Source organism: Salvelinus fontinalis, chromosome 12 (assembly GCF_029448725.1).
Source record: "Salvelinus fontinalis isolate EN_2023a chromosome 12, ASM2944872v1, whole genome shotgun sequence".
NCBI classification, from domain to species: Eukaryota; Metazoa; Chordata; class Actinopteri; order Salmoniformes; family Salmonidae; genus Salvelinus; species Salvelinus fontinalis.
In genome coordinates this window covers 21,043,636-21,056,263 of record NC_074676.1, presented here as the reverse complement: position 1 = coordinate 21,056,263, position 12,628 = coordinate 21,043,636, and the positions used below count along the sequence as shown (strand labels likewise).

The following is a 12,628-nucleotide window of genomic DNA, read 5'->3' as shown; positions in this document are numbered from 1 at the left end:
TGATGCTGCCACCCCCGTGCTTCACGGTTGGGATGGTGTTCTTCGGCTTGCAAGCCTCCCACTTTTTCCTTCAAACATAACAATGGTCATTATGGCCAAACAGTTCTATTTTTGTTTCATCAGACCAGAGGACATTTCTCCAAAAGGTACAATCTTTGTCCCCATGTGCAGTTGCGGTAGTCTGGCTTTTTTATGGCAGTTTTGGAACAGTGGCTTCTTCCTTGCTGAGCGGACTTTCAGGTTATGTCGATATAGGACTCATTTTACTGTGGATATAGATACTTTTGTACCTGTTTCCTCCAGCATCTTCACATGGTCCTTTGCTGTTGTTCTGGGATTGATTTGAACTTTTCGCACCAAAGTACGTTTATATCTAGGAGACAGAATGAGTCTCCTTCCTGAGCTGTATGACAGCTGCGTGGTCCCATGGTGTTTATACTTGCGTACTATTGTTTGTACAGATGAACGTGGTACCTTCAGGCGTTTGGAAATTACTCCCAAGGATGAACCAGACTTGTGGAGGTCTACATTTTTTTTTCTGATGTATTGGCTGATTTCTTTTGATTTTCCCATGATGTCAAGCAAGGAGGCACTGCGTTTGAAGGTAGTTCTTGAAATACATCCACAGGTACACCTCCAAATGACTCAAATTATGTCAATTAGCCTATCAGAGGCTTCTAAAGCCATGACATAATTTTCTGGAATTTTCCAAGCTTTTTAAAGGCACAGTCAACTTAGTGTATGTAAACAGTGAATTATAAGTGAAAGTGAATTATAAGTGAAATAATCTGTCTGTAAACAATTGTTGGAGAAATTACTTGTGTCATGCACAAAGTAGATGTCCTAACCGACTTGCCAAAACTATAGTTTGCTAACAAGAAATTTGTGGAGTGGTTGAGAGTTTTAATTACAGTAAAGTTTTCTTTACTGACCATAATATTCTCGTCTGACCGCTTGCATGATGCCGAGTTTCTCACACGACTGGCCTATCTGGGTGATGTTTTTTCTTACCTGAATGATCTGAATCTAGGATTACAGGGACTCTCCGCAACTATTTTCAATTTGCTGAACAAAATTGAGGCTATGATTAAGAAGTTGGAGCTCTGCTCTGTCTGCATTAACAAGGACAACACACAGGTCTTTTCTTCATTGTATGATTTTTTTGTGCGGAAATTAACTCTAGCTTACGGACAATGTCAAATGTGATATAGCGAAGCACCTGAGTGAGCTGGGTGTGCAATTACGCAGGTACTTTCCCGAAATGGATGACACAAACAACTGGATTCGTTATCCCTTTCATTCCCTGCCTTCAGTCCACTTACCGATATCTGAACAAGAGACCCTCATCGAAATTGCAACAAGCGGTTCTGTGAAAATGTTATTTAATCAGAAGTCACTGATATATTTCTGGATTGGGCTGCGCTCAGAGTAGCCTGCCTTGGCAAATCGCGCTGTTAAAACACTGATGCCCTTTGCAACCATGTACCTATGTGGGAGTGGATTCTCGGCCCTCACTACCATGAAAACTTAATACAGGCACAGACTGTGTGTGGAAAATGACTGAGCCTCTCTCCAATACAACCCAACATTGGTGCATCCTTTCAAGCATACTCTTCTCATTAACCTGCGGTGAGTTATTCACAATTTTTGATTAACAAATAAGGTTTTATATGTAAGATGGTTAAATAAAGAGCAAAATTATTCATTATTATTATATTATTATTTGTGCCCTGGGCCTATAAGAGCTCTTTGTCAATTCCCACGAGCCGGGTTGTGACAAACTCACACTCATTCTTATGTTTAATAAATGTATTGTATAGTGTGTGTGTGGCAGGCAAAAAATGGCATTTGAGAGTGTGCTGACCCTGGTGCTACAAGGGGTACGCAGCTGGAGGTTGAATGTTTGAAGGGATACAGGACTATAAAACATTTGGGAACCACTGCTCTAGAATATGTAAAAGTGTCATGTAAACATATTCCCTGATATGGACCCTTTTCGCCCGGTGTGAATCCAGCGTGGAGAATCCACATCAAAGGAGTACATGGCGGAACCAACATCGATCCTTACACAGCATAATCCACATCATCAAAAGGTGACAGTTCATTGGTCCGTTTGGCTGCTAATCCCCTCGCTTTGTTTGGAACACTGACTGGCCACACACACACACACATGCACACACACACACAGACAGACAGACACACCAATGAAATAAATGTTTACCTGACCCTCCCTGACCGCTTGAAAACACTAAACAAGTGATCCCCCCCCCCCATACCCAAAAGAAAATGTAAACATTGTGGATAGCAGAGAACATGCCTAATGCACCATTTACCCTCACTCCTAGGATAGACAATAACATTAGCCAGCAGGTAGTCAGAAGAATGTGGATTCGCATTCCAATGCAGAAGGGGTGAAAAGATTTCCATTATATTATAAGCACTGCATGAATCTATGATCTTATTTGCAGTCTGAGAAAAAATTGCCTTTTACAAATGCATTTCATGCGATACTACATTATTTTACATGATTGGAGACAAGCATAATCATATACAGTACCAGTCGAAAGATTGGACACCTACTCATTCAAGTTTCTTTTTTTTTTCTCACTATATTCTGCATTGTAGAATAATAGTAAAGACATCAAAACTATGAAATAACACATATGTAATCATGTAGTAACCAAAAAAGTGTTAAACATATTAAAATGTATTTTAGATTTTAGATTCTTTAAAGTAGCCTCCCTTTGCCTTGATGACAGCTTTGCACTTTGGCATTGTCTCAACCAGCTTCACTTGGAATGCATTTCCAACCGTCTTGAAGGAGTTCCCACATATGCTAAGCACTTGTTGGCTGCTTTTCCTTCACTCTGCGGTCGAACTTATCCCAAACCATCTCAATTGGGTTGAGGTCAGGCGATTGCGGAGGCCAGGTCATCTGATGCAGCACTCCATCACTCTCCTCCTTGGTCAAATAGCTCTTACACAGCTTGGAGGTGTGTAATTTTGTGATTATGGTCTTTTCTCATCGCTGCAACTCCCCAACGGGCTCGGGAGAGGTGAAGGTCGAGTCATGAGTCCTCCGAAACATGACCCGCCAAGCTATGCTTCTTAACACCCGCTCGCTGCACCAATGTGCCGGAGGAAACACCGTTCAACTGACGACTGAAGTCAGCCTGCAGGCGCATGGCCCACCACAAGGACTTGCAAGAGTGCATTGAGCCGAGTAAAGCACCCCCGGCCAAACCCTCCCCTACCTCAGAAGACACTGGGCCAATTGTGCCGGTCACAGCCGGGAGTCCCGGTCACAACTGCGATGCAGTGCCTTAGACTGCTGCGCCACTTGGGAGGCCAAGAAGAATATTTTAATACCACAAAAGAGCACGACAATGAATGAGCTCATGCTGCAGCACCAGAGCGGTTTGGATATCTATACAGGCTATTGTTAAAAAAGAGGATAGTCTAAGTTTGGAACAGTGCTAAAGTTGTCTATCAACTGTAAAAATGTAGCTCAACAGAAGCAGTGACAACTGAAGTATTTGATCATCAATGAATTCGAGAAAAAGCCATTTGTTTTTTAACATAGGAGCCCCATATCATCAGGTAGGCCTAAATGCACTTGTAACTTGTTTTCATTTGGAAACGATCATTTTCTAATTTATTCAATTTATTCCATGATACTTTTATTACAAAATAGATTTGTGTTGTCTGTGATTAGGGCATGGGAATAGAAGAGCATCTGCTAGGCTAAATTAACAAACTAGGCAAGCATAGCTCAACACATGGTCCTCAAACCAAAGACTGGCCAAACCCGTGTTTCTAAAAGTGAATTCAAAGGCACTTTATAGCCTAATGACTGTACAGCCTAATAGGGCATTTTTCATGTCTTTACTTTTAATTCTAAGTCATAATTTTTTTAATGTAATTTTATACAGCCTCTTTTATACAGTTTCCCCAAGGATCAAAGTATTTTGTGTGTTTGTTAGATTGGATACTTTAGAGTACCATTCGGAAATGTTCTCATAGAATAGATGTTTTGGCGTTTGTCTGTATTCTCATCCTAGGTTTACGTAATTTCTAGCTGCAGTAATTATATGTCTAAGATTTACTGTTATTCTGTAGGGATCAATAGCCTCAGAGTTTAACCATTTCCAGCCATGTAGCCAATGCTCCACGTGGTATAGTATTGTCCTTTGGTAGAGTTGTAGTTTAAACTACTTCACACACCAGTGTCACCCGGCATGTTTTGGTCTTAGAAATTCAAGCATTTGCAACCTTAGCTTACACCGGGGTTTGCGTGGTCTGGTGTGAATGAAAAACATTTATAAACTGCCTAATTTTGCTGGACCCCAGGAAGAGTCCCTGCTGTCTTGGTAATCCGTCTAGCCCTGCGGCCTTGTGAATGTTGACCTGTTTAAAGGACTTACTCACATTGGTTATGAAGAGCGTGATCACACAGTCGTCCGGGATTTCTTATAAGTGTCTGGGTTAGAGTCCCGCTCCCTGAAAGTGGCAGCTCTACCCTTTAGCTCAGTGCGAATGTTGCCTGTAATCCATGGCTTCTGGTTGGGGTATGTACTTACGGTCACTGTAGGGACGACATTATCAATGCACTTATTGATGAAGCCAGTAGCTGATGTGGTGTAATCCTCAATGCTATCGGAAGAATCCCGGAACATTTTCCAGTCTGTGCTAGCAAAACAGTCCTGTTTCTTAGCATCTGTGTCATCTGACCACTTCTGTATTGAGCAAGTCACTGGTACTTCCTCTTTTAGTTTTTGATTGTTAGCAGGAATCAGGAGGATAGAGTCATGGCCAGGTTTGCCAAATGGAGGGTGAGTGAGAGCTTTGTACATGTCTTTGTGTCTGGCGTAAAGGTGGTCTAGAGTTTTGTTTCCTCTGGTTGCACATGTACAGTAACATGCTGGTAGAAATTAAATTCCCTGAGCACCATGAGCACCGCCTCTGGTTGAGCATTTTCTTGCTTGCTAATGGCCTTATACAGCTTGTTGAGTGCTGTCTTAGTGCCAGCATCGGTTTGTGGTGGTAAATAGACAGCGCTGAAAAATACAGATGAAAACTCTCTTGGTAAATAGTGTGGTCTGCAGCTTATCAAGAGATACTCTACCTCAGGCGAGCAAAACCTTGAAACTTCCTTAATATTAGATTTTACAAATAAACACAAACTGCCACCCCTTGTCTTACCGGAGGCAGCTGGTCTATCTTGCCGATGCAGCGTAAACCCCGCCAGCTGTATGTTATCCATGTCGTTGTTAAGACACGACTCTGTGAAACATAAGATATTACAGATTTGAATGTCCAGTTGGTAGGATATTCTTGATTGGAGCTCATCCAGTTTATTATCCAATGGTTGCACGTTGGCTAATAGGACGGATGGAAGAGGCAGGTTACCCACTCGCCGTCAGATTCTTACAAGGAACCCCCAACCTAGATCCCCTATATCTCCCTCTCTTCTTCATGTGAATGACGGGGATTTGGGGAATCTTCGTCCAGTACGAGGTGAGTAATCGCTGTTTTTCGGTCATAAGAGACGGGAGCAGAAACAGCAGCCATCACCTCCGGCGCCATTCTATCAATGGCACCGTTAGTTAGTTTTGATTCCGTATGTTGCATTGAAAGTGGCAAATGTTGCGTTGATTCGATTACAATTACCACAGTAAAGGAAAACGTTGACAGCGTTAGCTAACATGGAAAACTAGAAAGTTGAGTGATGTTCAATCTCGTGCTTCTCTGCATGTGCTAATATTTCTTCTGCATGGCAGTCCCGGGGAAGTGCACGCCACTAATGCGCGCAGCTTAGCGGGAACATTGGTGCCAACTGTAAAGTTTGGTGAAGGGGCTGGTTAACATGTTTCGGGCTAGGCCCCTTAGTTACGGTGAAGGGAAATCTTAATGCTACAGCATACAATGGCATTCTAGACGATTCTGTGCTTCCAACATTGTGCCAACAATTTGGGGAAGGCCATTTCCAGTTTCAGCATAAAAATGACCCCGTGCAAAAAGCGAAATGGTTTGTCGAGATCTGTGTGGAACAACTTGACTGGCCTGCACAGAGCCCTGATCTCAACCCAATCGAACACCTTTGGGATGAATTGGAATGTCGACTGCGAGCTAGGCCTAATTGCCCAACATCAGTGACCGACCTCACTAACGCTCTTTTTGCTAAATGGAAGCAAGTTCCCGCAGCAATGTTCCAACATCAAGATTGGAAAGCCTTCCCTGAAGAGTGGAGGCTGTTATAGCAGCAAAGGGGAGACCAACTCCATATTAATGCCCATGATTTTGGAATGAGATGTTCGACGAGCATGTAGTGTATTTTCTCTTTTCTGGTATAGACAGTTACCACGGTTACAGAAGCAGTGTCCTAGGAAACACACACACGTGCACACACTGAGAGGGGGCCATTGTGGCATTATAAACACAGTTCATTAAAGGGGAGGAAGAGAGATCAATCTGGAGTATACAGGGACACATACACACACCAGCACCATCCTCCTCCAGCCCACCTGCAAGGAGCAATCAGGGCATCTGCCACCACAGAGGTCAGACCATCTAACATACCATTACAGCTCTGTGTGTGTGTGTGTGTGTGTGTTTGCGTTGCGTTGCGTTGCGTTGCATGTATGGATGTTCCAGACCAGCTTGTAGCAACATTGAGACATGTAGTTTTATTGCCTGTTATAAAACTGATGGCAGTAGTAAATGAATGTGAATGTATGTACAGAATTATGTGATTCAGGATTTACATCCACTAACGCTGCATTAATTGAAGCTGAATTAGTTTAGCTTTAGGCTTAATTATGTATTGTAAACCAACTTAAAGCAGAATCTCTATTTCCTTGTTTACCCTATTCTGTCCTCTTTTAGCCTCATATCTCTCTCTTCATCTCATTCTGCCTGTATCCCTGTCTCTCCTGCCCACTCTAGCTGCTCCTTTCATCTCTCTTTCCCCTCGCTCTTCCTCCCCTTTTACCCCCCCCCTCTCTCCTCCTTCCTCCATCCATCTCTCTGCTCTTCTCTCTTGCTTCCTCGCTCCACCCTTCCATCCCTCACTCCCTCCCTCTCTGTGTTGTGTTCAGCTTGCGGAGGGTGGAGTGTCCTGGGCTCAAACATTAACATGCGGCAGGCAGCCATCCCAGCCTCTTTCCTCCTTTCCTGTTGAGAAAGCGATACACAGAATCAGGAAGGGAGGGGGAAAGATGGAGAGAGGAGAATGAATGAATGGAATAAGGGTTACGAGTGATTGATACGGCACAGAGACAGAGAGGGAGGGAGAGAGAGACAGGGAGAGAGGAGAGAGGGAAGGGGTAGATAGAGAATGAGAGGTGTACTCACAGACACACTTGACGTGATACCCATAATGTACACACACACATAAACACAGACACACATACATTAACACACAGAGGCAATGTAAAAACACATTGATATTTGAATCACTGTATAGTATCCATGATTTTGCAGGAACAAAGAGAGAACAGAGAGAAGGGGAGAGGGATGGAGGAAGTAAGGAGAAAAGCAGCTGTTAGAAGGATGGGAGGGTGAGTGTTGAGGACACAGACAAACAGGCAGCAGTGTGATCCACACACACAAAGCTGCAGCAGTAGTGATGAATGAAGACCAGGAGAAGCTGTGATTCGGCTCTATTAGAATTCACCAGCCACCTCCATCAGAGGAATGGAAGGAATGGAGAAAGAGAGAGAGAGAGAGATGGAGGCAGAAAGGGGGAAAAAGAGAAAATGATTCAAGGCGAAGAGGAGGTGGAGTGCCAGCGACAATTAAGCCAAATGGGCCGGTGCTTCATTCCTGCCCCCCCATCCACATACCAACCTGTCCCGGGTAGCAGTGGCACATGCACACACGCAGGCAGACAGGCAGGAGGAGATCAATGGTGCCCCGGGGTGTGTGTGTGTGTGTGTTTGTGTGTGTGTATATGTCGGTTCAGTGTGTTTGTGACATGGTGTCGCTGGCGTATGTTGTGCTAGCGGAGATGTAGCGTTAGTAGCAGCGGAGGGGGCAGCCTGCTTGTGTGTGTGTGTCTGGGAGAGTATGTGTGTTGGATAGAATGCTCGGAGAGAGCTGTGTGTGCGTGAGTGTGTGTGAGTCGTCAGAGGGGAGGGGAGCCTCCAAGCGCAGTAGCGGTAACAGCAGCAGGGCTAGCAGCAGCATCGTCGCCAGTGTGTGTGTGAGTGTGTGTGAGTGGGCGTGTGTGTGTGAGGGGTGGAGGGGAGCGGAGAGGGACTCCCAGGAGAAGGAGTCTTGGTCGGGGTGTAGAGCCAGCCTCTCTCCCTCTCCTCCACAGCAGGACCTGGACCTCCAGAGCCAGGGGACTAGGTGGGATCTGGAGCCCAGCCTGGAGCACTGGAAGCTGGGGAGCTCTTTCCCCCTCTCTGGAGGGCTGTTCGGTGGGAGCGGGAGCTCAGGATATGTGTGACTCAGGGGGACTGCCAGACGGATCTGAGAGACAGCAACGGGGAAGATTCCGTTACCTCTAACCGTTAACACTACTGCTCCTGTCTTGGAGAGGACGAGGAGGAGAGGAAAAGAGGGGTGGAGGGAGGGGGACAGGGGGATTTTGTGTTTGCTGTAACAGAGGAAGAAAAAGAGACAGAAGGATTTAGAGGAGGAGGGTAGGAAGAGTGATCTCTCGTCCCATGACTTTCCCTCAGGGTTTGCTTTGGGACCGTTGACTGTTGGCCGCTTGGACAGACAGTGGCACTTATCTTATAACCTGTCACTGTGACAACTGTCAGGTTGTTGCTGGGTTACTGTCCCCTTGGCGACCCGACCATGTCGGTGACCACAGGCTTCAGCTACCAGCTGCCTGGCATCACCACGGTAACCTATGTGTTTGTTTACAGCCCGGGCACGGTACAGCGGGACCCCAGCCCCCCCACCCACACCCCCCCTGCCATTACCGGCGCCAGTGGCCCCAAACGGAAACTCTACAGTGCCGTGCCGGGACGCACCTTCATTGTGGTCAAACCGTACACGCCACAGGGCGAGGGAGAGATCCAGCTGAACCGTGGAGAGAGGGTCAAAGGTTAGTACACTATGACTGTTCTTAAAGTGGTTTGACCTCTTTTGACAGGTATATTATGAAACTTGACAGGTCTCAGATTTGAGAAGGAATCTAGAAAGATGAAAATTACATATCTCATTCTAGGAAACCAGGAAACCACGAGGAAACCAGAAACTTGCCTTGGGATCACAAACTTTTATTCCGTCTATAGAATATGATAACTAAGTGCTGAGTAAGTCTGGGTCTAGTCTGTAGTCTCAGGCAAGGTCAACCATCACAAGAGTGTGTCACTCTTGTCACAGGTGTAAATGGATGTGACAGAAGGTGTGTTTAACAGTAGAGGCAGAAGGTGTGTTTAACAGTAGAGGCAGTACAACATTAAAAGGATGGGTTATGCATACATTATGCAGTACAGTGTATAGATAAAGGACACTCCACTGTTTCCGTTCCATTCATGCCTCTGTAATGTCACTTCAACACAGGAAAGTGGTACATTTCTCATCTAATGCATCTGAAGTGTCAACGTCAGTCTGACATGAACAATGTTTCTCTGTTTTAGTGCGACTTCACCAGCATTGTCATGGGTTGAATCCTAACTAACGTGTGATGTCTACGCATAAATACCGTAATGATTTTGAGTTATGTGTTACGTGTGCATATCTCAAGCTATGATTCAGCCCTACAGGATGTCTATACATTCTGACTCATAATCCTAATGGTGCTGTGGTTACGGTGTCATGTGTGTGTCTTCTGTTCTCCATCCATGCCTCACTCCAGACTACGACTCTAATGACCTAGAAGGTAAAACGCTACAACATTCTTCAACATGACTGTCAGCCCGTCTCTCTCTCTCCCAATCACCTCTATATTCAAACCCACCCCTCTCTTTCCCCAGACAACTCTAGTGCTTGGTTGTTGGTTGAGGAGGGAGAGTGTGTATTCTACATGAGTTGCTGCCTATGTTAGTGCATGGTCCTCTATTGCCCAATCCCAAATTTACGCCTACCCCTTATGCACATTTGATAGGATTTGATATAGGTGGAGGTAATATGGTAACAGCCCCATTGAATGTGTCACCATATTGCTTATGTAGCAGATGAAGATCTGTCAAACTCACTCCTCAGCCTGAAGTGCCTGCGCTGCCGAATAGCTAGCGACTGGGTATAATCCTTCAGGAGGGCAGTCACGTGTGTTTGCGAGGCAGAGGTCCTGGGTTTGAGCCTTGGCGTGAGATGATTCAGGAGGAAGCGGTACATGCTAAGCAAGCAGTGCAATGTCCTTTTACACTTACACGTCTCAAAGCCTGACAGATCTCAACAAGTGCATAGGGGTTAGGGGTTCAATAAAGTTTGGGCAAGAGCGTAACTCACTTCGCACTTCCTCTTTATAGTGATTCTTCTTCCTGTGTGCGACGTAGTTTATCTTCCCTCTTCTACGCATGCCTACAGGATGAAAAGTTTGTCACTGCTTTTACTCTCCTACAGGCTCTTAGACACATACACCTCTCCCCGACAGGCACAGATACCACACTTACCCCTTTGCTATATGGTCTGATACACTCCCACCCTTAGACTGTGTGTGTGTGTGTGTGTGTGTGTGTGTGTGTGTGTGTGTGTGTGTGTGTGTGTGTGTGTGTGTGTGTGTGTGTGTGTGTGTGTGTGTGTGTGTGTGTGTGTGTGTGTGTGTGTGTGTGTGTGTGTGTGTGTGTGTGTGTGTGATGAGAAGTGTTGTTGTTTATGATACCTAAGCAGATGTTGTGCCAAACAACTGCGTCGTGAGTCATGACTATGAATAGAGGAACTCAGTGACCCAGTCTGATATGAGAACTGATATGTATAACGTTGACACAGATGTTATCACCCACAGAACTTTCCATTTCAGAGGAAAGAACACACACACACACCCACACACACACACACACACAATGTTATGCATTTTTCCTCTTTTACCATGCATTGTTCAAGGTTATTCACATAACCACAAACGTCAGAAATAATAGTGTATATTGTGTCTAAAACATAGTGTTCCATGACGGTACTGTTTTGAGAAATGGCCACTATGGTGTCCATGTCAATGGAACACCAGTCATACCGTGGCAAGGCTATGTGAAACTTTCATGCCAGTGGACACTATGGTGAATACTGCAGGTGTGAATGAGAAAGATGACGATATACGTGGCATATGCTCTCACTTGTGATTACAGTGCTGTGGCTCATGCTAGAATTGAACCTACAGCAGTGGAGCTGCCAGCAGCACACTCAAGCCAACCGAGTCATCTGGCAGTGTTGTACAATACTGACCAACATGACTAACTGTACTTTCCACTTCCCTGTCCACTGTAGTTCATGGGTATAAGCTGTATCGAATGCCAATTAGAAGGCAAAAAAAAATGTTCCACTCTTCAGTTTTGCTAGTTCCCAGCTGGTCTTGTTGTTGCTAGCCTGCAGTGACCAGTCCGCCTCACAGTGCATAGAGGGGGGTTGGGACTGGGAGAGGCCGTCTCTGTGGATGGATGATCTCCACTTTGATACATAATACATTCCATCTCATCTGCATTCATGAATGGATGAGTTGCTAATAGTTACAGGCCTCATTTACACTGGGGGACGAGGTGAGGAGAGGAAGGAGAAAAGAGCAAGAGATTAAGCTTCTCTACCGTGCCATATTCTTGGGGAGAAAAACTTTGACAGAAGCCAGAGCACACGGCCAGTTTAGATGTGACGGTATGCCATGAAAGGAGAATCCCCCCCCCCCCCCCCAACCAACCACGTCCTTCGTAAGAATAAAGAAGGTTGCCTTCTACCTTTTACAATGAGAAGGTAGTAAGAGTACTATACACTTTCAACCTCAACGTCCTACTTCAACAAGCTTTATCTGTAAGAGCCTGGTTTTGTAGGATGGTGTCCCTGACATACTTTGTTGTTGAACCTCCATTAACTCAGTCACATCTCTTCTCCCTTGTGTTATACCCATATTCTTCTCTTGTCACTTTTCCATCCCTTTATCCTGTGACAACAGAGGAACACCTGTATGAGGAACTGAGAGGGGGTGAAACCAGCAGGCCTGCATTCTAACTCTCCTCTCATAGCCTACTGTGTGATTGTTAGCATACTGTAGCTAGCTAGCCTGCACCCTGTGGATTAGTATTGTGGCTAGGCTAACCCAGTCAGGTGTTTGGTGTATAGGTTCAGTTGAGGTGGTATTTTATGTAGTCTTTAGACCAGGGCTGTAATAAAACAGATTGTATGCATTATTGTGGTCTTGTCTTCCTCTCTGTACTGTAGAGAACTGTGTTTTTCAGGGATCAGAAGGTAAACACAGCTGTATAACTCTACAACCCCTGGGATATCTACTGTACAATAGAAACCCTTAGAGACGGTTTCCCAGTCACAGATTAAGCTTATTCCACAACTAGGCTTCATCTGTGTCCTGAAAACCGGTCCTTAATGTTTAGGCGTAGTGATAGAGGACAGTCATGGTTAGCACTGTGTTGTAGTTGGTGTGTGACCTGTTGTAGTTCTACTGTAATGTTTAAGTATATGAACAGCTTTGTACATCCTTCAGTGAAGTTTGTACATCCTTCAGTGA

At 45.1% G+C, this 12,628-nt stretch overlaps 1 protein-coding gene across 4 annotated transcripts in view; it reads left to right on the top strand.

Moving 5' to 3' along the window:
• The window catches only part of LOC129866955 (SH3 and multiple ankyrin repeat domains protein 3-like), a 269,385-nt gene that overhangs the window by 161,395 nt on the left and 95,362 nt on the right, over positions 1-12,628 (top strand). For all 4 annotated transcript variants that reach the window (XM_055940012.1, XM_055940014.1, XM_055940015.1 and 1 more), the window contains one exon: positions 8,880-9,061. In XM_055940012.1, coding sequence (XP_055795987.1) covers positions 8,880-9,061 — 182 coding nt within the window. The remainder of the gene's footprint in view (positions 1-8,879; positions 9,062-12,628) is intronic.